The sequence below is a fragment of the Triturus cristatus genome, chromosome 3_1, assembly GCF_964204655.1.
Source record: "Triturus cristatus chromosome 3_1, aTriCri1.1, whole genome shotgun sequence".
In the NCBI taxonomy this organism is placed as follows: domain Eukaryota; kingdom Metazoa; phylum Chordata; class Amphibia; order Caudata; family Salamandridae; genus Triturus; species Triturus cristatus.
The window spans coordinates 224,929,112-224,955,038 of record NC_140583.1 but is presented as its reverse complement, the minus strand read 5'-3'; the positions used below and the strand labels follow the sequence as shown (position 1 = coordinate 224,955,038).

At 44.4% G+C, this 25,927-nt stretch overlaps 1 protein-coding gene across 8 annotated transcripts in view; it reads right to left on the bottom strand.

Annotated features, from left to right (window-relative positions):
- HERC1 (HECT and RLD domain containing E3 ubiquitin protein ligase family member 1) overlaps positions 1-25,927 on the bottom strand; it is a 1,817,725-nt gene that overhangs the window by 1,323,368 nt on the left and 468,430 nt on the right. For all 8 annotated transcript variants that reach the window (XM_085643727.1, XM_085643730.1, XM_085643731.1 and 5 more), the window contains one exon: positions 22,132-22,397. In XM_085643727.1, coding sequence (XP_085499853.1) covers positions 22,132-22,397 — 266 coding nt within the window. The remainder of the gene's footprint in view (positions 1-22,131; positions 22,398-25,927) is intronic.

Here is a 25,927-nt window from a genome sequence, read left to right as displayed (position 1 = left end):
AGTTTGCAGCCCGAACTGTGGTTGCTGCCATCGTGGAAACCTTCTTTCCTATTGCGTCCAATCTTCTACCATCTCTATCAGGTGGAGCTGATATGGGCGTTGATGGATTTCTAGCCCGTCTCTGAGCCGCTTGAGCTATAACAGAGTCTGCCTTAGGTTGACCAATAAGGCATGCTGGCGAGTTACTTGGGGCTTTATATTTCTTGTCCAGCCGTGGTAACACTGCTGGAAGAGAGTTTGGAGTAGCCATTAGACTTAATCCCTCCTTCCAAATGAAGTCAATGATTGGGATTGCCCGAACCTGCTTCCTTGGTTGGTCTTTAAAATCATACAGGAAGCAGTCATCCTCCTTTGTTTCCATGGGGATCAGGAATCTCTTGGTCGCTCTCTCCATAAGTGAATGGAAATTCCCGATGTCCACCGGGGGAGAGTCCACCGGAGCCGGAGCACTTGGAGAAGGAGTTTGCACCTGATAATTATCCCACTCCGACATGATAGATTGATCATCTACCTCTCCTTCCTCCCTTTCATCGTCAGTAGCCTGCGATTGACGAGATGGCAACGGAGAAGGTGGTCTTGGAGACTGAAAAGACGACAACTGCACTCTTGGCATAGGTGTCGACGGAAGAGAGTCCGCCGCTTCCGAAGGAGGGAAACGCCTATAATAATCCTGCAACATATACTGCAGATTATCAAGCAGTTCTAATGGCATTTGAGCAGACGGAACCGGTGCAGGAGGTGTCGGCTGTGGTTCCGTATTGGGATCTTCGTCCTGGTCATCATCATCATCTTGATATTTGATGAGAAGCTCCAGTGGACTCCTTGCAGTTCGAAACCTCTCATCCTCTCCGGAGTCGTCATCCTCATCCTCCTCAGATTGTAAAAGTTTCGCCGGCAACTTTAGAGGCGAAATAGCTCCCAAAGACGATCCTCGGCGCTGAAGAAGTGTAGTCTCCGTTGCCCTTTGATCAGATACGGCAGACGACGGAGTCGCAGTCCATACCTGCATATCCATGCAGGTAGACAAAGAAGGTGGTGACAATCGCTTCGATGGAACCGACGATGGTGGTATTCCTGACGTATAAGTCATTTTAGACGACGAGGCTGTTTTCGTCGACGAGACGGTAGCCGTCGACGAGGCAATCTTCGTCGACGAGTGCGTCGACGAAGAGGTAATCTTCGCCGACGAGGGCGTCTTCGTCGACGAGGGCGTTGACGATGCTTTCGTCGACGAGGGCGTCGGCATCTTTGCCGACGCATGAATCTTCGTCGACGAGCCAGTCTTCGTCGACGGGGCAACTGTCGACGGTACCACAATCTTCGTCGACGGAGCAGTCGCAGACGAGGAAGTCCTCGTAGACGGAGTGACTTTCTTGGTTCTTACCGTCGACGGAGCGGAGACGAGCGATGACACCTCCTTCGTCGACGAGATGGGTTTAACACTCACCGAGACCAGCGTCGACGGAGACGAAGCTGATGTCATTATCATTGCAGGTCTTGGCGATGAGAATGTAATCGTCGACGTTGAAACCGCGTCGATGATAACAACCGTCGACGCCACTGCCGTCGACGTCACTGCCGTCGACGGCGGCAACCTCACCTGAGGTAAATTCCTGTCAGGAAAACTTTTAGCTGGTAGAGTGTTTCCTGATTTCCTCGGGGGTGTAGAGGGCTTGGTTCCTCAAGGTGGAGACGTCTTCCTCGACACCTTCGCCCCAGTAGAAGAAAACTCTTCTTCAGCCACCCTTTTTCTGGAAGAGATAGAGGAGGCACTTTCTATCTCTAACAAAGGAGCGTCTTTATCCTTGAGCCTCTGCAGCCACAGCAGAAGGCGTCCTTCTCTATCCCTGAGGGTTTTCTGAGGGAAAGTCCGGCATATCTTACACTCCTTCACCTCATGATCAGGATAGAGGCAATAAATACATTTTTTGTGAGGGTCTTCAGAAAAAAGCCGAAGCTTCCCGCAGGACTCACAAGGTCTGAAGAAGGATCTTTTTGTAGTTGACATCCTAGAAGTTGAAGAAACAGCAGAAAAAACTTGAAGTACTGAGCAGAGCTCAGGGAGACTCCCTTCACACGACGTGCGGTAGAAAATCTGAGAGCCTGAGCCTCTGAGGAGAACATTCTGGTGGGTGCTGTCGCCTGATTGGCTGCAGTTTGGACTGGATATAATGACTGTGATAGTCATAGCTGTGGAAGTTTTTTTCCTTGTAGCTTAGGCTACTTTACTTCCTGGTTCAGGTTACCAGGGTTTTTTGGTTGTTATATGCATAATTATTGCTTTCCTATGTACCGTGGGACTCCCACTCCGACGACGGGGAATGATTCAGGCATGTGAATCTATGAAAGACACCCCAAATACTGGAGAAGGGTACTTTAACTTTCAATGGGCTTACCTGGTTGCTCCAGACGTGCCCTGACTCTCCATCATTTGGGGAGTCACCAGGACCTTGCTGGTCCACACCGAAGCCTTTTTACTCTCACCGCATGGGTTGCAGTTGCCATGGCTTGCTGGTCTCCAATCCGGACACCGACCCCCCAGCACTCGACATCCTTTGTGGGACAGCTCGACTGCGGACTCTGGTCGTCGTCGACGTCTCCTGGTCCCCGTGGCAGCAGAGTCAAGCTTCACCTCTTCGCATCAAAACCAGACACTTTACCTCTTTACGGCAGCAGCACTGTGCCAGAAGGCTGCTCTCCATAGCTACCACTAGGATAGCTTTCAATAAAGGTTGTCTTTAACCTAATCATCAATAAGGGTTGTTTGTACTGGTGCAAGGTGCCCACTATAACTAATGGACAGCATATACCAGGCCAACTTCCCACAACGCAGCAGTGCTAACCTTGAATGAATGAATGAATGAATATTAGATTTGCAATACGACCCTGCAGCTACGGGGACCAGGAGACGTCAACTATGACCATAGTCCAGAGGTGAGCTGTCCCACGAAGGATGTCGAGTGCTGGGGGGTCGGTATTCGGAATGAACGCCAACAAGCCTTGGCAACTGCAACCCACGCGGGCAGAGGAAAGATGCTTCGGTGAGGACCAGCAAGGTCCTGGGGACTCTCCAAGCTATGGAGAGTCAGGGCACGTCAGGAGCAACCAGGAAAGCTCACGGAAAGTTAAAGTTACTTTCACAGGGACCCACAGGTCGACAGACCAGGGATCGCGAAGGGACCTCGAGCTGAATTACAAAATACCAGCCCACAGAACACTCGTGGAGTGTAGGCCTGAAATCTTCAGTGGAAATACTGCTCGGGTCAGGACTACAAGTAGCCCAAAGCACAGCCTCAGGGGTCGCCAAAAAGCATATGCTGCTGCAAATGTACACGGTGCACAGGGGTTCGGGTTGCACGGTCCCCACGAGGGACAAAGGTCTCAGAATTGCTGAGAGCACAGATCAACCTCAGAGACCTCGGGCGCCTGCCTTGCAGAGGAGTAACTCCTTTACTCCAAGGGAGATTCTTCAGTCATCCAGCATCGTGCAGATAGTCGAAGTACTTGGTTTCTGTAGCAGAGTTTAGTCCAGGTAAAATCCAAAGTCCTGTGGTCAGGGGTTCTTACTTTATACCCAAGGAAGGGGTGGGACAAACTCTGGGGACCCACCTATGGGAGGGTCAGGTCAGAGGGGTGGCTACACCCATGTCCTTTGTCCAGTTTCGCACCAGAGCAGGAGCAAATGGCTCCTGCAACCGGTTTGAGATGGACTATGCACAGGAACACCAAATGTGCCCCCAGTGCAGACAACAAGGCACTCTCAGAGTGCACCCAACCAGCCCCAATACACTAAAGCCTGTCTGGGAGGTGGTGACACCTCCCTGTGACAGGAAACCTATTGTCCAGCCTTACCCTGCCGGAGTTTTGTCCGGCAGCAGGAGGGCAGACTCGTGTCTGTGGCTGGCAGCATCCATTTTGTGATGCCAGGGTCAAGAAAGCTGGTACCAGGTGTACGGCTGTTGTCATATTTCTCCCACTAGAGGGTGGAATCATACCTCCCACACCAGTTACTGGTGTGGAGGTATGATGCCAAGGTGTTTGACACCAAACACAACATGTTTCCATGCAGCAGTTTTAAAGTTAGCATTTACCGCGAGGTTATAATGCACTTAAGTATATATGGTTGGCTGCATCACAAACAACCCCGGAATATAGGTTCTGAAGGCTGAAGAGGGGCTCTGCTCATGCAGGTGCACCCTCACATAACATCCAGCACCCTGCCTTCAGGATTGATAAGGCCTGCCACAGGGGTGACTGATAGGTTTATATGTGCAGTGATATGGAGTAGATATAGTGAACCTATATCTAAGTAAGGGGTGCATGCACCACCTTACACAGGCTGCTGTAGCAGACCTGTGGTGTCATTTTGAATGGTCTCTCAGGGGTGGCACAATACATGCTGCAGCCTCTGGGAGGCCTCTGGGGTACCTATGCACTGGGTACATAGTATACCATATACTAGGGACTTATAAGGGTACCCCAGAATCCAATCTGGAGTGTACCTAAGGAACATGCAATCAATTTAGGGAGAAAGCAGATAAACTGGGGTCCTGATTAGCAGGATCCCAGTAAACTAGTCAAAACCCAGCAAAACACCAGGAAAAAAGTGGGGGTAACCATGTAGTCAGATTCCATGTTCCTACATACCCACCCTCCAGCGAAAGGAGATAAGGCTAACCTTGTCCAGTTGAGCCTATATTGACTAAGTGGCCATATAAGGAAGATCCTGCACTAGCATGGATACCCCCTGTTTTATGGTCCACTAAGCAGTCCCTACCCCTAAGGGTATAGTATGGTCTCCAAAAGATGGGATGACTACCTGTAGGGTGTTTTGGCAAAGTAAAAGGCTGGTGGGGTGTCTCTGAGTAGGGAAGTGAGGCCCTAATAAAGTTGGTCTCAGCTTCCTCAGATCATTGGTCACCATGGAGGCCTTTCTTTCCATGACTGAGTTGTATCTGGCCCGAAGGGTCAACCTCTGGCTGCCTACAGCTGGGGGTTGGGTCTCTTTGGTTGGAACACTGGAGGGAGAGGTTAGGTTTGGAATCCTTTGGTCCCAGGTTTGCCCTTGCCCAATAGAGTCCCTCTGTGGGTGTTCCCTACCTAAGGGTAAGAGGGATCCCTCAGTTTGTTGAGTGATGTTCAACTGGCTAGGGCTACTAGACTGGGGGCCCCTAATCTGTGGATGAGGGTGTTCCTCTGGGCAGTGGGCCCTTAGAGGTCCACTGACCTCCCTGACCTCTGCAGCCCTAAGCTGATTAAGGTAGGGTAGAGAGGGGCAGGTTACCTGTTCCAGACTGGGTACCACCTTGGAAGGGTCTCCTGCCATCAGGGGTGTTGCCAGGACAGGCCTGACCAACACTGGGGCAGTTCCTTCACTAGGGGTAGGATCAGTTCCCTGAGGAAGCTGACCCTTACCTATAGTCTGGGGGGGAAGAAGACTTTTCATCAACCCTTGTGTTCTCTGGTGGAGTAGAGTGGGCCATTCTTTCAGGCTCCACCACTCCAAAATTTCCCTGGGGTTGGGCTGAGGCCCTATGGGTCCCAACAACTCTCTCACGGAGGCCTAACATTCTTAAATGGGCGTGGTAGTCAACTTCAGCCCAGGCTGAAATTTCTAGATCATTACTCAACAGGAAATCCACAGGCAAGTTTGGGAACACTGCCACTCTCTTTGGGCCAGTGACCCCTCCCCAGCTCAGATTGACTATGGCCATGGGATGATCTGTCCAGATACCATCAATGTTGGTCACCTTGTACTTAAACTGAGGTAAAAGATGTCCCTCAATGCCACAGCTTTCTGACCATTTATTAGTGGCTCCTGTCTGTACTTGCCCAAAGAATTAGGACTGACGAACAAGTTACTTACCTTCGGTAACGATGTATCAGTAAGAAACATTAGTTAGTTAGATTCCTCACCGTAGATTCCTCACCTTAGAATATCCCCAGGCGTCAGGCTGGATCCGGAACGTTTTTCGTCAGCAATACCCCTGCGCGTCGCAAGGCGTCGTCTGCGGCTCCGCGTCCGTCGGCGGCGGCGTACGCCAGGATGACGTCGTCGGAATACTTAGGCGCCGCCCTCGCGTGCTAACGTCAGTTCTTGTACATAGATTTCCGCGCCAGGAACGCAGAGCCATGCAAGAGACCGACACTGGAGCCAAAAAAGTCTAGGGCCCTGAAAGGGATAACCTCAACCGTAGATATCAGTTCGCAGAACGGGAAGGATGGCTGGTTCGGTGAGGAATATAACTAACTAATGTTTCTTACAGATACATCGTTACCGAAGGTAAGTAACTTGTTCATCTGAAAGAAACACGTTAGTTAGATTCCTCACCTTAGAATAGATACCCCAGCAATACCAACCCCGGTTGGTATTGCTGGGGTATCCCCCAAGATCACACCAAGATCCAAGATCACACCAAGATCACACCAGAAAGTCCTGGAGAACAGAACGGCCAAAGAAGCCGTCTCTCCGGACTTGGCTGTCCAAGCAATAATGCTTAGCAAATGTGTGCAGCAATGCCCACTTTGCCGCCTGACAGATGTCGTGCAAGGGGACTCCTCGTCCCAGTGCAGTGGAAGCCGCAGTCTGCTCTGGCGTTCAGAGAGCCCGCCAGATGTTGAACCACCAGGGTGATGCCCTGATGTTCCAGCCATGTCCAGAGGCGCAGAGCCTCCTGACAAAGGGTCCATGACCCCACCCCGCCCTGTTTGTTGCAATACCACATGGCGGTGGTGTTGTCCGTGAACACCTGCACTACACTAGGTTTATATGTGCAGTGATATGGAGTAGATATAGTGAACCTATATCTAAGTAAGGGGTGCATGCACCACCTTACACAGGCTGCTGTAGCAGACCTGTGGTGACGTTTTGAATGGTCTCTCAGGGGTGGCACAATACATACTGCAGCCCCTGGGAGGCCTCTGGGGTACCTATGCCCTGGGTACATAGTATACCATACACTAGGGACTTATAAGGGTACCCCAGAATCCAATCTGGAGTGTACCTAAGGTACATGCAATCCTTTTAGGGAGAAAGTAGATAAACTGGGGTCCTGATTAGCAGGATCCCATTCAGGCTAGTCAAAAACCAGCAAAACACCAGGAAAAAAGTGGGGGTAACCATGCAGTCAGATTGCACCTTCCTACGTGCGAGATCAGGAGAAGGGGCCGAGGCCACGAGGGGGAAAAGTGAGGTCCTTAGGGGATTAGGCACCTTTTGCTACTCTGGAGCACATGACAACTATCATATTACAAACTACCGAAGATGGAAGGGACCATGATCTAGAAGAAGAGATTGGAACTGGTAGCTAAAAACATTTGGGTGAAGTGTCCGGGGCATATGTACAAACATGTATACACATCATATAATCAAGAAAATTGAAGCATGCTGGCGCGCAACGAAAACTCTGGTGGTGCCGGAAAAGCACCACGCTAGCAATATAAATTTTATATATATATATATATATATTACCTACTGGCGGTCGCCAGTAGGTAGTTATAGTTAGGACCCCTTTTCCATAGGAAAACCTCAACATTCTATTTTGAATAACTTTGGCGCCGGTCGACGAATCCTCGCGAATTTTTCAAAATAAGTGGGGCGCTACGCTCCGCTCCTACCTTGAAAGTCTCGGGGGGATTCGTCAAGCAGGGGCTGAGATAAAAGGGGGGTCCCAAAACGCGTTTTTCCCATGCATTTTTCCATAGGACCTTTAGACACAGCTACAGCCCGAACGGCTGAACAGAATTACTTGAAATTTGGCAGAGAGGTAGTCCTCAGGTCAAGGAAGTGCCTTTTGTAGGTTTGGTGTAAATCTGTTCAGTAGATTCTGAGAAAATAGCATTTAAATCAATATATATATCTGTGGCAGCTTACCGTGCGCTTACGGTGCGCTTACGGTAAGCTTACCGTACGCGTACGGTGCCGTGCTCGAGCGCGATTCTGATTGGCTGTTAGATCATAGTAAACATTCGAATCGGTCGAAACCAGGAAGCGGCGGCCGCCATTTTCTCACTCGCACTGTCAGGGGGGTGAATAAAAAAGGTGGATAATGTGAAAAGGGGGCAGGCTCGACAGTTCCTGACCCCCTAGCCTTGGTCAGGGGGTCCCAGAAGGACCCTCAAGCTTTAGGAAAGCTTAAAAAAAAATAAAAAAAATTGTGAGGTAAGGTTGGCTCTTATAAGAGCCGTTGGGTTCATACAGGGATAGAGGAAAGAAAGAATGGGAATATTATGAGCGTCTACAAACATGCTGGTCTATCTTATTGTTAATAAGGGGAAGACTGACCTCCCCAAAAACAATAAGACCACCACATTTTGTACACCTCATTTCAACACTCCCAAATCGAGGGTTGATGTCCGAAGGAAAAGAAGAAGGTGATGCTCCAACAACAGAGGAAGGGCTCAGCTGAGCTGCCGATGATGTACTCGGCTGAGCATCTGAGGCTGGGCTCTGGTGACTTACTGAAGAGTTTTCTCCAGTATGTCGGACAAAGGTCCTTGGGTGTCTGTCCTGAAGGTGTCTCTTCATAGAGTGATTTCCAAAGGAATATTTTTTCCTTGGATTTCCTCTTGATAAAACACGATCACAAAGTATGCAAGTGACCAATTGAGCATTCACCTTTTTCTCCCCCTCTGGAAAAGTGAAATACTCCCATACAAAAGAAGTCTTTTGTTTCCTCCTTCTCTGGATCATGGTGGTGCTGCTGGCCTCACTCTCAGAAGAGGTGTGCTGTTCTGCCATTGTATCCCAATGTCAATCCAGCTCCTGCTCCTAGAGAATCACAAGCAGAAATGAGGGGAATGGGTGTGGTGTGGGAAGAATCTGGAACTGAAAGTAGCTTCAACCAATGAAAAGTGTTCTTTCAAGCAGTAATGAGGGGAATGGGTGTGGTGTGGGAAGTTTCTGGAAGTGAAAGTAATTTCAACCAATAAAAAGTGATCTTTGTAAGTCACATGACCTGCCGTGCGCGCACGTGACGCTTACGGTGCGCTTACGCAGCGCTTACGTCACTTTCGCGCATGCGCATTACACGCCCCTGCGTAACCGCGACGTTGCTTCCGGGTATATGCGTACGGCACGCACGTATCACGTAGGCGCGCTGCACTAATGACGTCCAGAGCGCGTAGCGTCAGCTTACCGTACGCGTATCCTACAAGCGCGTAGCGTCAGCTTACCGTACGCGCACGGAAAAAAATGCATAAAAAAAAAAACCTTTCCATAATGCAGGATATAGTACATAAATTATTATATAAAAAGGCTTACAAAAAATGACATAAAAAAAAATTGCATTTAAAAAACCATACAAATTAAATGAATTTGGGAATCAGACACATTATAGTTAGAAATTACCATTTTAAAAATCTTGCAAAGACACTGGAAAAACCATAGGTATCAAACATATTATAGTTAGGAATTAGCATTTAAAAAAGCTTGCAAATTCACTGAAAAAACCATAGGTTTCACACACGTTATAGTTAGGAATTAGCATTTAAAAAACCTTGCAAATTCACTGAAAAAACCATAGGTTTCACACATGTTATAGTTAGTGGAAATTTTACTGATAAAAAACCAGTGAAATTGCCCCGTTATAGTTAGTGCTGGCAACTATAACTCACGCGACCGCAATCTTCTGCTGATGACATATGTGTCTTTATGAAAAAAAAATATTTGTAATATATGTATAGCTAAAAATGTATGGAAGAAGACATGGGCAAATAAGTGTCTAAATAAACTATTAGCATCAGCAGAGGATTGCGGTCGCGTGAGTTATAGTTGCCAGCACTAACTATAACGGGGCAATTTCACTGGTTTTTTATCAGTAAAATTTCCACTAACTATAACATGTGTGAAACCTATGGTTTTTTCAGTGAATATATATATATACATACACACACACACATACATACATATATAAATATTCACTTAAAAAACCATAGGTTTCACACATGTTATAGTTAGCTGGACATTTCACTCGTAAAAAACCAATGAAATTCCCTCGTTATAGATAGTGCAGGCAACTATAATTCACGCGACCGCAATCCTCTGCTGATGACGTCAGATATTACATCACTGTATTTAGACACTTATTTACCCATGTCTTCTTCCATTAATCTTTAGCTATACATATATTACAAATATTTATTTTTCATTAAGACACATATGTCATCAGTGATGTAATATCTGACGTCATCAGCAGAGGATTGCGGTCGCGTGAGTTATAGTTGCCTGCACTAACTATAACGGGGGAATTTCATTGGTTTTTTACGAGTGAAATGTCCAGCTAACTATAACATGTGTGAAACCTATGGTTTTTTAAGTGAATTTGCAAGGTTTTTTAAATGCTAATTCGTAACTATAATGTGTGTGAAACCTATGGTTTTTTCAGTGAATTTGTACGGTTTTTTAAATGCTAAGTTATGTATTTATGAATTTATTTTTTTTTCAGGTTTTTCACCGTGCGCGCACCGTGAAATTTTATTTATTTTTTTAAATCGCGAGGGGCGCGCACCGTGCGCGCCCGGTGCGCTCCACACACCGTGCGCGCTCTGTGGTCGCTTGGTGCGCTTTGCGCACCGAGCACCCACGGATCGCAGTGCGTGCCGTGCGCGCGCCGTGCGCGCACCTCGCGATTTTTAACCAAAAAAATTTTTTTTTTCTCCCTTGGGGGTCCTTCTGTGACCCCCTGACCAAGGCTAGGGGGTCAGGAACTGTCCACTCTGCCCCCTTTTCACGTTCTCCACCTTTTTTTTTTCACCCCCTCAGACTGCGAGAGACAAAATGGCAGCCGACACTTCCTGGTTTCGACCGATTCGAATGTTTACCGACATCTAACAACCAATCAGAATTGCGCTCGCGCACGGCAGGGTGCGCGCACAGTGCGCGCACGGTGCGCGCGTGTAGATATTGATATGCCTTTAAATGCTATTTTCTCAGGAAATACTGAACAGATTTACACCAGACCTGCAAAAGGCACTTCCTTGACCTTATGGCTACCTCTCTGCCAAATTTCACGTACTTCTGTTCAGCCGTTCGGGCTGTAGCTGCGACTAAAGGTCCTATGGAAAAATGCATGGGGAAAACGCGTTTTGGGACCCCCCCTTTTTCTCAGCCCCCGCTTGACGAATCACCCCGAGACTTTCAGGGTAGGAGCTGAGCGGAGCGCCCCATTAGTTTTGAAAATTTCGCGAGGATTCGTCAACCGGCGCCAAAGTTATTCAAAATAGAATTTTGAGATTTCCTATGGAAACTAGGTTGTAACTATAACTATCTATTGGCGACCGCCAGTAGATAATATACATATATATATATACATACAAATACACATGTATATATATGTATATAGAAACGTATATATATGTATATAGAAACGTATATATGTATATATAAATATATATATGTACACACACACACATACATGTATACAATATATAAATAGTGGTCCAGGGAAATCTGATGATAATACATTCTATGGTTGCAATGATGTTAAAATAAACGAGCTACAGTAATACCAAGATACTTTTAACACTGGCTAAAGACTCACCCACCTGCATTCATACTGTGATAACCAGAGCTGGTCTTGCTCAAAGTGCGCCATGGGTGAAACCAAATTTGGCACCTCCTCACATGTGCCCTATGTAATTGTCTGTGGATTGAAAAAAGTGGCAGCGGTAGGGCACAGACAAGGGGGCAGGAGAAGAAAATGTCTGTAGAACACTGCTACTGGCAGCTCATGCACCCCTCGAAGGACTGCGCCCTGGGCATGGGCCCAGCTGCACATGCAAAAGGCTGGCCCTGGTGTTAGTCAATATAAGTTGATAGGAACCGACATGGGAAACACGGGGCAACCAGCTACTTGCGAATTGGGGTGGCAGGTACTTAAAAACCCACAATGCAATGGACGGCGGGCAAATTGGAGTTAATTGTCATTTCAGATGAGGAGTCACTGATTGACACTCAGCCATGGGCATTTCAGAGCTTAAAAACTGAAGTGCCGAGGACTGAGGCAATCAGTGACACACCCCCTCCTCACGAGTGGGAGGGCCTTGAGGCACTTTTGACAGAATGAATAGGTCACGGCTACAGGGCTGTGTAATCCTGAGCCTTCAAAAGTTCACCTCAGACAGCCAGGAGTTTAGCGCATGTCTAGCTTCTGGCTGCCTGCCCTGAACAAGAAGAGAGTCTGTCAGTTGTTCAGCCTTACAGACACTCTCATTACCAGGAAAAGGGTGGGGGGTGTGGCACCCCAGACCATATGGATGGGCCGCAGCGGACATGGACAGCAGCAGCGCAACCTTCCCTAAAGCAAATACGATTAGGACAGGTGGCAGTAGCAGAAGAAACATCGCATGATTCTCACTCATACAAGACAGGTACAACACAGGTAACTAACACACTAAAGAGTGAGGGTGAAGTGTTAATGGACTGCTGTATGATTTCCATAAAAATACAAACATTACAAGAAGTACAAAAATCCTAAAGAAATAGCCAAACCTCAAAGGAATTACCATACACTCATGTACTCTGATGGGATGATTAATGCTCACATGCCTTATGCCGTATGCTTAATTAGTAGGTTCCATATTGGGAATGATTTAAAAAGTACTGCTGTTCACTGGCTGTACAATCTCCTAGATATATGTTCCCTAGCTTGGGTTTGGTTACGTCGCTAATACTGATATTTATGTTCTGCCTTTTTTTGAACTGTTAATACATATGTTAGAGTTGTATATGGGTGAGCTAATTGTGTTTTTTACTTGTGTCTCCATACCGCAAAATTAAAAAACGCAGGGCTGAGTAGTGGACCCCACTTCTCTTTTCCACTGACATAGTTTGGCGCTCAAATATTCACGCTGTGGGGTCGGGAGCCTTAGGAATATAAGTATCTCACAAACATTGTGAAACATTCACTGCTTCGGTGGGCATGTTCACCAAGCAGAGAATGGTAGCTTGAGGGGCTATGGGGCAAATGTGTGCAAGGCCACTCCTTGAATTTACCTCGCAAAGTAGTATTGGAGTTGCTATCACAGGCCAAATCACAGTGATCGCACCCTGCACTATGACTAAGCTATCCTGTTTTAGGTTTAAACCTATAATAACTGATAAAACCCCACCGAAAGGAAAATAGCCCTCACCAGTGTAAACATATAAACACTGAAAAAAAAACCTCGCAACCACAAACTAAATGCCGTTCAAGGAAAGGAAAAGGTGAGTTAATGAGTCATTTTAATTTCTTTCTGAAGTGGCCAATACATTGTAACTTTTTTATACAAGTCAGCAGCAAGAAAGACTGGGATAGCATTATTCCGTTTGAGTTTTGTTGTTTAGGTATGTCACTAAAATATTTTTTCTTCTTCCTTTTGCCTTTTTTAGTTTTTCTGTCTTTGGTCTAAAGATGCAGGGCTTGGAAGCATGTTTTTAGGGCTCATTTAATTATTTTGTAAACTGTAGAGAATTAGGAAATATTAAAATCATATGTGATATTTTAGCTATGTTTGATTCTTTAAGTGATAGGAAAAATGTCGGGTTTCATAAGAATCTTTCCCAATATGTACCATCACATTTACCCACAGACAGAAAATGGGTGAAACCCTTTGATGCACCAGCCTCCTTTTCTAGGGAGTCAATACAACACCACAGGCTTTAAACATTCAATGCAAGGTGTAGTGACAGATATATGTGAAAAGAGTGCTGTCACCGAGCATCTGGGATAGTGGTGAAAACATGACACCAGACATTTGGAAAACATGGAATGCAGTGTCACTTGGAATGCAGCTGCAAAAAGTTCGCCCCAATAGATGTGTGATGACTTGTAAAAAGTGATACCTGAGCTGAAGTGCTTCCCTGTAAGAGATCCTTCCCACTTGGTAGATGGTGTGTTGAAAGCATTTTTATAAACTTCAGAGTTAATGAGGAACGCTATTGACTTTGTAGTCCATTCCGGTGCACTGGTTCATTATGCGTGGGAACTAAAACGCAAATATTCCCCATTTTGTGCTTTGTATGGTATCAAAGAGTCATCCTAACTGTGTCATTTAGATGGTGGTTCTCAGTCCTAGAGGCTATGAATGCTATATTATCCATGTGGCGACCATTTACAGAATTTTTGCTGAGTGATAAGGCCAAAGGAAAGAAATGTTGGATCTTTGTTTGCATATTGATACTGATGTCAAAAATGTACACTCTACTGCATTCTTAGATTTTTACAGGAAAACATGATTTCTGTAGTGAGCATAAACGAAAGACTAGAGTTTGAAAACACCCTTGTCTACCAAGTTTTCAGCATACTTATTGTAGATGTGGCTGGGCAACACTTTTAGTGAGACTGGCACTGCAACATGTTCAATGTTAGAATTCTGGCCACTTGGTAAGCAAAGAAATATTGAGGAGCAATTGAGGAAATGGCTTGCAGTGATGCATAGAAATGTCCCCTCACCAACCTTGGCATTTGAAGTCTATGAAGCCTCCCGGAGGTACTCTGTACAAGCTTTACATCCTTTCCGTAAAGGAGAATTTTCTCATGAACGCTTCAATAACTGAGGGCATATGTTCCCAGTTCAATGCACATGTTGCAGAACCTGTCCCAAAGAATAACAACCCTCAGGTGCATCAGTATTGGCATGGACAACTATGTCTGTGGCCAGAGTTAGCAAAATTGTGTATTGGCTATTTTGGCATTGCCCGTCTCAAGTGTCAATGTTGAGAGGGCCTTTTCACACAAACGTTTATATGGGAAGGAAAGAGCATGCATGCATGACCAAAGACTCACTAAAGAAGTATTGTATGGCGTACTACAATAAGTTTGCTTTGTAAAAATGTATTTAGACCTCATATACACCTCATATACACTGTACGCACACTGTCTATGCACATGCACTATCAGTGCAGAAAGCAAGCAATAATAAAAGCAAAACATTCCATAAACACTTGAAAACCACTGTTTCTTTTGTTTTTAATACTGCGAAAATGTGTAACCACTGATAACCACTGTTTTGTAAGGTACTGAAAACACTGAAAAAAATCCCACCGGAACTTACCAAAAATAGAAACGGAAAATAGGAAAGCCTAACTATGACACAGGCTATACCGACGCTGCAAACCACAATCACAGCTGTCTAGGTGTAGCAGGCAGCAGAGCATAGATCATGAATCACTAATCCAACACCATAGCATCTCCTCCCTCACTACCCACACCAGTATGGCAGTGGAAGTGAGGTAGTGATGGTCAGGTCCTATAGTTCTCTGTGGCCCCATCTGTGGTGCATCCTGTCTGGAAAAGCCATGCTGTTCAGGCTGAACAGAACAGCTCTTAGCTCAGCCTGGATCTTCTGTGCTGCTGCTAGTGTCTCTGACTACCACTCTATTTATTTCTGAGGTACGAATGTTAAAAAGTGTATTTTGAATTGTTTGACTTTGGCACCTTAGATCATACCATTGACTTTGGCACCTTAGATGATACCATTGTACTGAGTGGCCTTTATTAGAATTAATTAACCACAACCATTCTGCTTTTTATGAACGACTCAATAAGCAAGTCAGTTGTTTTGCTTCTCCTATACAAGCCTTCATTATTATTTTGTTATAGCTTTTTTATATATTATTGTATATTAAACCAATTAATAAAATATTTTGTACAGTGTGCATCCCAGCCTATCAGGTAAACAGTACTGACCAGCCCTATAAGGCCATATTTACCCGCTTCCACCAGATACCCTTTTCTGACAAGGCTCTTCAATATTCTAATCCCTTCTCTCATGATTAGGTCTTCCATTGTATTCTCTAATGCACCAACCATTAAAATATGAATGCTGACACTACATCCACTTAGGTGGCTTGGACCGACTCCACTTCTGACTCTCCAGCCTAAAAAAAAAGAATGTAAGCTACCTCTCCCAGACCTCCAAACAGACCATATATGATACTTGGATCTTCACTACAACCGCTGACACAGCTGCAGTATGATACCAGAAAGCTTACAAGAATTTCCCCTGCTGCTTCGGGTCTTCCATACACAACCTAGCAGTCACTCTTTGCCTGACTACACCATTGCCTGTATTCTGTATCATTAGCGCTTAAGGTACAGTTACCTGTATGCCTTTTTGACATCTTCTATGTCAAGGCTTACTTCTTTACACTAGTCTTTGTGCTGTGCCTAGCGGAACCACTGTACTTTATCCGGAGCCCCAACTACATGCCGAGCGCAGATTACTCACATTTATGTCACATTTTAATCCAGGTTTATCCCATGAATACTAGGTTACAATTATAAACCTCACCTTTACCGACCCCCATTCATATCTCAAGTCCCATTCACTTTCGCTAATGTTACATTTGAATGCAGTCAATGTCACTATACAGGAGCCTCTGCTATGGAGCCCCCTCTATTAAAACCCAATTGCCCCACATCCCCTGCAACTAAGCTCATTATGAACACTCCCCTTCCAGAAGTGGCTACCTCCAGTCAACATTTTGAGTGTCTCCTTATCTTTCACTTTCTCACTTTTCACAAATTGCCTAAACAGACTGCTTTACATCTTTTCAATCATATGTTTCTTACTAAAAGTAATACTTCACTGCTTACAACATTGGTTCAAACTGGTCACAAGGGTGTAACATCCTAACAATGGCACCCTCCATGAAAGATAATAGCTCTAAACTGCCTGCATATCCAGATGAGTCTCAGTGAAAGGTGATGGTTTGGGCTCTTTACAACGAGAGGGGTTCAAATAGTTTTTCTAATGGAAGGGGAATATTGTACGTCTTGCGCTGCAGCAGGACAATTGCAGCTGAGAATGGCGATGTCTGGGGAAATGCCCAGGCTGCTAAGTTCCCATAAGTACATCATAAATTGTGCATTGGTATCCAAAGAAAACAAGGTAGCGGTCATATTTTTATCATCCTCTATGTTTTATGTACTGTCAACCATTAGGACAGGGTCCCAATCAGAACCAAAAAGTTGATTGTAACTTTACAAGAAATGTTCATAGAGTAACAATCCCTTGGCAACCATATCACTTACTTGTGGGTTCACCCATCCATTCTTACTCTCGAATCAAAACATATGTGGCCCAACACCAAGAATGAAAATATTTTTATGTTTTGTATACAAATGCAATATTAGTCTTTCTGATATGAGATAACATGATTTACCTTTAATTACACATAAAATCACAAAAAGTCTTATTTTCAAAAGAACAGCATTTGTATTATAGTGTATAGATACATATTATTTATGAAACACCCTTCCGCATAGGACTGTAATGAGAAAAGACACTTAATATTTCTCCTTAAAACAAAACTTCCAATACCACAATCCATACAGTTTCAGCAAACATACTTCAGTCATCAAAGAATCAAATGTATTCAGCAATTTTTAAAAACATTTCTATCTAATTCCTCTTAATACAATTTGCAGCACTGAGTATATGAGTTTTTGATACGAACAATCTGTTTCTTTTATCTTACTTTGTTCACTATTAGGGGGTCTGGCTATTATTTATAAAGACAAAATTAATTGCCGTATTGCAGCCAGCTTGATCTCGGACTGCGAAAGTGTTTCCTTTGCACTTGGCCTCTCTCATACTTATCCCTTTTCTGGAGCCCTAATATATCGGCCTCCTGGAGCCATCGGCCATTTTAGCAGAGGCTTACCAGAAGTTATAGCAAAATCAGTGAGTTACCTCCCCAATTTCTCTGTACTAGGCAATCTTAACATCCACTTTGACGATAGGTCCTCACCTGCTGCAGATGAAATAACCGATAGCCTGGGTGCTCTGTCACTTATTTTGAAAGGGACGGACCCCACCCACCAGAAAGGACATCTTCTTGACCCGGTCTTCTCCAACATTGACAACCTTGCTGTCGGAATACCTATCCCCATACCTTGATCGGACCATCACCTAATTTCCTTCGCTTGGTCCCCTCCGGTTAGCAGTCAGCCACTGGAAATAGTTAAAAAAATGGAGTCGGAACTGGTCCAAACTCCCCACTGAGTGCTTGGCACTAATTCTTGTTAATACCAGACCCGCGTTAGAGGGTGACGGCGAAACCGCCAACAACAAGGTTAATAACTGGCTTGACTCCTCCTTAGATCTGCTGGTCCCAAAAAAATGGATGACCACTAAAAAAGGTCCTAAGAAAATTGCCTGGTATTCTCCCCAGCTCAGAGAGATGAAGCAAAAATGTCAACGCTTGGAGAGAAGCTGGAGGAAAGAATTCTCCTCCGTTAAGAAAACTAAATATAGAGAGGCCACCAAAGCCTACAAAACAGAAATTAGAAAGGCCCAATCCCTGTACTATGAGAAAAGGATAATTTCAGCATCCAACTCCCCTCGCGAAATTTTCAAGATTGCGAAATCTCTCCTTAATCCCCCTTGCCCTCTGTTGACACCCTAGGATGGTGTAACAATCTGGCAAAGTACTTCTCTAAAAAAACTGAAGATATTTTTGCAACGTTCCCCCCTATCTCAGCACTTTTAAACACCTCCCTTCTGGAGGAGCAAACACAATCGTCCGATCCCTTCCTTGAAATAACTCCACCACTAGATATGAAATCCCTAAAAACCTATCTCAACCAACTGAAATCTGGCTCCCCCAGTGATGTGGCTCCTCCCTATATTTTGAGTCAGGTCACTGATTCGGTTGCCTCTAACATATTGGACCTTATTAACATTTCACTCTCCTCGGGATCCGTTCCTTCTCTTTGGAAACTGGCCATGGTCAAAGCCCTTCTCAAAAAACCGAGTCTGGACCCAGAAGTATTTGCAAACTATCGTCCGATCTCGCTTCTGCCTGGGATCTCAAAAATTGGTGAAAAGTATATTAACTACGTTCTCTCCGCCTTTCTGGAGAAGAACAAACGCTTTCACCCTTCACAAACCGGTTTTAGACTCCAACAGGGCACAGAAACTGCCCTGTTGGTTGTTGTTGAAGAAACTAGGAAAATTCTGGGTGTTGGTGGCTCAGTAGCAATTGTTTTGCTCGACCTCAGTGCGGCTTTCGACACGGTTAACCACCAACTACGGATCTCGAGACTGAAAGAGGTAGGAGTGAATGGAACCGCACTTAAGTGGCTTGAGTCTTTCTTGGACAACAGATCATTCCAAGTTTTTGAGGATAACTCTATTTCCGAAAGTAGGCCTCTGCGATGCGGAGTGTCTCAGGGCTATTCCCTGAGCCCCACGATTTTTAATGTATCTATGAGCCCCCTCGCCGAGGTTGTTAAGCCCTTCGGCATTCAGATTGTCACATATGCTGACGACACCCAGTTGATTGTGTCTCTTAACCAATCTGATAATGTGGAGATTAATCTGGCCAACTGTTTGGAAAGGGCTGATGTTCTTGGGCAAAACCTCCTCCCTGGATGCCAGCCGACTCTGGCCCGTTGCTTAGGCATCATGCCTCCCCCCAAAGATCAGATCAAAAGCCTTGGTGTTTGGCTCGACCACAACCTAAAGTTCAAGGAGCAAGCACGGAGGGTGGCAGGTACCTGTTACGGGATCCTGAAGATTATCAGGAAAATTCTCCCTCTGCTGCCTTTTAATGCACGGAGACTGCTGGTTCAGGCCCTAATCCTTTCTAGACTTGACTATGCCAATGTACTCTAATTAGGTTCCCCGTGCTCAACCATAAAAAAACTACAAACTGTACAAAATTGTGCAGCACGTCTCCTTATGCAAGTCCATAATCGAGAATCCGCAAGACCGCACATCGCCTCCCTTCACTGGCTTCCAGTTGCGGAACAAATTCAGTTCATTGTCCACAGGACTCTTTCGGTTAGGGGCCCACCGATCCTTTGATCTATCATCTCCCCCTATCATCCTAAAAGATCTTTGCGCTCCAAGAATAAACTTCTGGTAGGTGTTCCAAGGATAAACAGATCTCGGACTGGTGGACGTATGTTTGCATATACCGCAGCTAAATGCTGGAACCAGCTCCCTAATAACATTCGTCTGGAGGACAACTATCGGTCCTTTCGCAAACTCCTGTAAACTTTTCTATTTCCATGACTCCTGACTGTACTTCGGTGATGACTCTGCTTCTAGCGCTGGTAGGCCTACTGGTAGCCATGCGCTTTAGAAATGCATACTCATTCATTTACTATTCACAAGACACATATGATACTAAAACGATACAGTGCTCGTACTTATAATACATTTAGTTCCAGTATCATTAGATCGCTTGAATAGAAATGCTGAAACGATACAGTACTCCTACTTATAATACATTTAGTTCCAGTGTCACTATATCGCTTAACATCCTCCCTCCAATCTACGTGCGTTTTAATGATACAGCTTTGCCTTCTTCAGGACAGCCACAAACACAAATGCTGCAAACACTTCACACAGACACGTTCACAAGTCAATAAGTAGTACTGGAAAAACGAATTGACATAGAAAACAACTAGGGTTCGGTGTCAGATATTAAAATACTGGATGAAATCCAATTTAAGTGAAAAATGGGGGCTCTCGTCCAAAGTCTTTTTAATCTTTGAGTTTATTCAGGGCAGCATCCCCAAGTCGGGTGGTGCGGGGACTACTACAGGTTAGGTGATGTCTCTGGTACGGGCTTTTTGTTTATTGTCACCTCAATCCGGCAGCAGCCTCGCGTATCTCCTCCTGTCTCCTTCCCAGCATGCCATGTTTACTAGAAATCAACTTGAGCTATCTCTGATTTACGTAAGATAGTGTCTTAGCTATAGCTGCAGGTCTGCTAAGCTACTGGAGTAGAAATCGAATGTAAAGGTGTGGCATACAAAGAAGAACTGAAACCAGAAGCAGCACCGTCGGAGCATATATTTGAAGAGGCTGAGTAGGTAGATAAAGGAGCCATGGAGGGAGCCGCCAGTGTTGCACTGGTTTTGATCAGTGTCGAGGTTATTGGGGTTGGGGCAGCCACAGTTGTGGAGTCAGGCAACATCGCCTCTTTTAGAGACTGAACCTATTTAAAGGAATTATCTATGCAGGGGTACTTGTTCATTTGCAGCTCTGGAGTGGGTTCAAAAGAGGTGGATCGTTCTTAAGAACTTTATCTCTTCTTTCCATGGCTCGAGGGCTATTTCCTATTCTCATTATGGTCTCTTTTATCCTTTGTGTTATTGAGATGGTGAAGGCATCTGAGAACAGATATGAGTTCTTATTTGAGTTCTTCTTCTAGAGGGTGACTGGGAATGACCTGTGTGCAGTCCACGTTAGTTTGGTTCTCCTTCTAATCAATGGCCCTGGGATTCATCACAGCACAAAGGTCACACGACCATGCATCATGAGATGTACCCTCGCCACAAAAGTGGTCAATAACAGGGACCATAAGGCTTTAAAGACAGATAATCTTAGTAGAGCACATTGACTTAAATACTGAAACGTAATGGCAAAAACATTGAAGAAAAATGGATAAGGATCCTGCATTAATGAATGTGCAACAACAAAAAACGACATGGATTCCTCATCAGTGGCAGTGTGTAAAAAAAAAGGAGCTGGTGTCACAGGTGTGTGCGGCAATTATGTACTGTATATAGCACTTGTGGCACCATCGCACAACACTGGATAAGACTTCAAAAAGGTGCAACTGGCTGTAAATAGTGCTGATTCTAGTCCGATGCCTGGCGCCAAGGTTTAATTAAGGAATATGTGACAGTAGACATCCATGAGAAATAAAGTTTCATTAGCCTGGCTCATCAGGCTGGTGCAGTCTATTTTAGATTTCTTCTGAAATTATGTAGTGCTGTAATAATGTTTAACTCCCAATCCTGCAACACGCAAAAAAGGTTATTACCATTGTAGGAAGGCTGGGGTAGAACGTCTCCATTTTGTGCCCCCTTACTCATTAACACAGAAGGGATATTGCGAATATGCTGACCAAAATAACTGAGCAATGTAGTCTTTTTCTTCGCTGGAATGAAAATTAGTAAATATTTCACACACATATGTTAGAGTACACGAACCTTAACTTTCAATGTGGTTTCATATTGCTCAAGCAGGGTTTACAGCAATAATTTGTTGTTTTCTCGCTTTTTTTAATATCGGAATTAGGCTATTGTCACTAAAACGTAGCTTCTCGCTAGTTAATGTATTAGAACGTTAGACTAATGGCACACTCCATAACCAGACTTTGAAGTTACCACATTACACATGACTGACCTCTGCTCGTTGTTGCTGCTGCTCCATTGCAATGCTGCATGCCTGAGGGTTAGTCGACATACTCTCCTCCAGCTCCTTGAACCCAGGTGTGTTGGCAATATCTCCACTTACGAAGCCGACAATATTTTCAATCAATGTATGAAGTCCAAGGGTTTGACTAAGCTCGTAATCGGAATCTTCCAATGAATGAGAGCTGTACAGCACATGTTTGTGTTTTAGTCGAGCCCAGGAGTCGTTGTGATGTTCAGCTTGACCAACTACTGGCCCTGTATTTAAAACACAAACAAAGTATAAAATAGCATAATCCAATTATATTAGGCAACTAAATCGATCGCAACAGAAACTATGCGCTGGCAACTAAAACCATGCATCGAGCAAATCAGACAATTCGGCAAACGCAAGAAGGCCTATTGACTTTGGTGATAATTATCTATAGGTAGAAAATGAACTGAAAAATGCCGGCAGAAGGCACGCATACTTAGAAACCAAAAGCCAGAGAGAGCAATGAATGGAAAACATGTAAAGTAAAAGCCTGAAACCTGACTAACCAATGGGTTTGGATCGATGCACTATGGTGAAGAACCGTTTGCATAAAAAAGATCCTATTTGATTCAGGAAAATAAAAAGATGAAATTGAAAAAATGATTACTTAACTGTCACAATGGATTTCAAGCATGGGAATCAACCTTATGTTCTGATGGTATTCAAATTCCGAAGAGAAATGAAAGAACACAGACAAAGACTGACACACTTCGGTTTACTGGGGCCTCAGCTTGTAAAAGAACACCTCAGAAGCAATACAAAGATCATCACAACTAAGACATTGACCCTGAAACAGAGGAAAGAATTGTTGTGTAAATCCACAACTTCTGAAACATGCCTACTAAATCGGCCAGCCTGGGAGTCCTGCCAGACTGGTACCTAATCTTTTGAAATTTACATATTACAATATCTAATTCCACAGTAATTGGGCATCCCTTGGAAGTCTACAAGTCCTCATTCTTCCCCGATTTTGGGAGTACGGTTGTGAAGTTTTCTGTATAGGCAAAGACTACCAAAGTCTAAGTGCCAGAGTAAACAATTGAGCGAAAACATCACACCATAATTTCCAGGGCATTTATAGGAAGAGCAGAATGCCTCTGAGGATATAAATGCACAGCATTTCCAATCCATAACTCCTACACACGAAATGGCCATTTATCATAGTACATGCTTGCAAAACATAATGCAGGGAAATGCACCGGCAACAGGCCTTGCAGAACATACTCTTAACCTTTTCAGTGGCAAGATCATTGACGTCTTGGTTTCTCATGACAATTTGCCAAACTGACTGAGCATAGATCTTCAACAATAGTGCAATAGTTAAAACTGCCTCTTTAAACATGGCCTGATGATCATGAGACACCATTTTAGTGCAATTACGACATGCTCAAATGATATGTCCACTGATGACTTTTTCACCGTATGTAGAAGGTAAAGATGCAGCTGCCAAACATTGTTAACATGATATTAACATATATGGCTGTGTGTTCCAATACCAGGAAGTCTTGTTGTTGTTGCTCCTGGATCATCTGATTTTTTGGTTTTTTACATACATAAACACTATATTACTCTTCTTTAACTTCTCCCTGTATGATACTTCTTTAGCACACACTGGAGCTACATATAACTGATGATAAAGTTAAAACTTTCGCAGTACAGGGCAATTTTACAGACTCATTGTACACATACTGAATGTGACAATGTTTAAATGAGCCCCTGTTGCACCATGGGTCGGATTTACACCATCTTGGTACTCTATTAATTCCTTAACTTCTCACATTCCAATAGAGTCACTGGCTTCAGATTTTGAAAAGGTGCTGAGACTCGTTTGGAATTTAATGTGATGTGGGGAAGCGCTTGGTGGTTCAAGCCTAAACCTTCTCATGAAGATCCCTGAGGAAAAACAGACTGGTACAGAACACATCATGTAGAACAGCAGTGTTAATTTTGCGCTCACCTATGGAGGGAACATATAGTGCAGTGGGTGAACCTTGCAAGAAAGAGAAAGTTGAGTAAAGATCAACTTCTTCTCTTACGGATTTATATCCATATGCTTGTGCAGAAGAAGGAACCTGCTTGCTTTGAAGAGGAAATTGGTGAGTGTCAAGAGGGCTCACTGTCTCTGTCGGCTTCCCAGTGAGACTCAGGATGGACCTTCTGGAGAAACGTTTAGTGTTAACTCAAGCAAAGTCTGCCAGGCTCTGAAGTGACTGACCCTGGAGACTGGCTGACTCCTTCCATGGAATGTATCTTCATGCTGCTTTTGGGTGTAACCACCAGGGCTAGTAGGGTGGTAGTGAGGAGAACATTTGCACCAAAGATACTCCCCCAGGAGCGATAGCAGTAAGTAACTAGGGGTTCAGTTTTAGAGTAGATTACAAAAGGTCTCTGCTGTCCCCCATCTTCCCATTTTGCCTTTGGTCCAAGTGTTGGCTGTAATGACAGGAAGAGTTCCACTGGATAACTTTGGTTGAGCCTGAGAAATGATTGCTCAAGGGGGCCTCAATGAAACTCTAGACAAGAATCTCAACATGCAGAAGCACATAAGTGCCTCCACCAAAGCAGCAAACCACCAAATGAGTATTTCAAGAAAATTAAAACCTTTCCTCCCCCAACAACTACAAGCATGCAATACAAGCCGTAGTGGTTCCCAGGTTCGTTTTTAGTGGTACAACCCTATCTGTGCTGTCCAGGTCCAAACTGGCTCTTTTAAGGCTTTTCTCAACTCTGTTGCTAGATTAATCACTGGCCCAAATAGATAAAACCACGTCTCCCCGGATTTCAAATCCCGCAACTGGCTACCTTACAAAGCAAAAAATCCAGTAAGAAATTGCCTACATAACACAGAAAGCCTTCCACCACAATACCCCTAACTATCTCATCCAGAAGCTCGAACTCTCTGGTGGTTCCAGCTCATCCAGAAGTTCCAACCATTTCTTCTGAAATGTCGGAGAGTTCACAAGAAGAAAACCTATGACCGTGACCTCTCTGTAATTGCCCCAAGAATCTGGAACTCATTACCTCCTGAAATCAGAACAAATCCTTCAAGAAAGAAGTCAAAGAACTCCTTATGAACAAATTTCTTCCCTAGATCCCATGACTCTAGACTCCTCAGTCACTCGCACGACTACTTATCACTGGCTACCTAATGCGCTCTTCCGTGCAATACCAACTTTACCCCCTGTTTCTCAATACTGCCTGGTACTTGCAGTGGTCTGAACTATGACAATATATTGTTATTAATGATGGAACTATGATAGTCTGTTAGTGAATTTTTAATTAATTGGATATTACTGTTTTTACTACGCAGCTCGCTGTAAATTTGTAAAGTGCTCTGATACCCGCAAGGTTAAAAACTATTAAAATAAATAAAAATAAAATTAATGTTTTACTATCGCAAACCATGCTTCTTGACGTAATTTATACAAAAAGACTGAAAGTCAAAGACTTCCAAAGGAATAAATACCATCAACAGAAGGGACTAAGCAATGGAGCATAAGTTACACAAGATAATTCTGAACGACGGCTATGTAAAATGTACTTCTTGCCATGAATCCAGTTCTGAAGCAGAAGTCACATCGAATGAAGAGTGAGCCCCTAGTCAAGTGGGGACTTTTGAGTTAATGTCTGAGCAGGTGTTGAAATAATGCACAACTCACCTTGATACAGTACATTTTAAGCCTTCTTTTCCTTTCTTGCTCCAGTAAAGCTAATAAAAATAGATTAATTAAGTCTAAGGTATTTTCTTCCTATC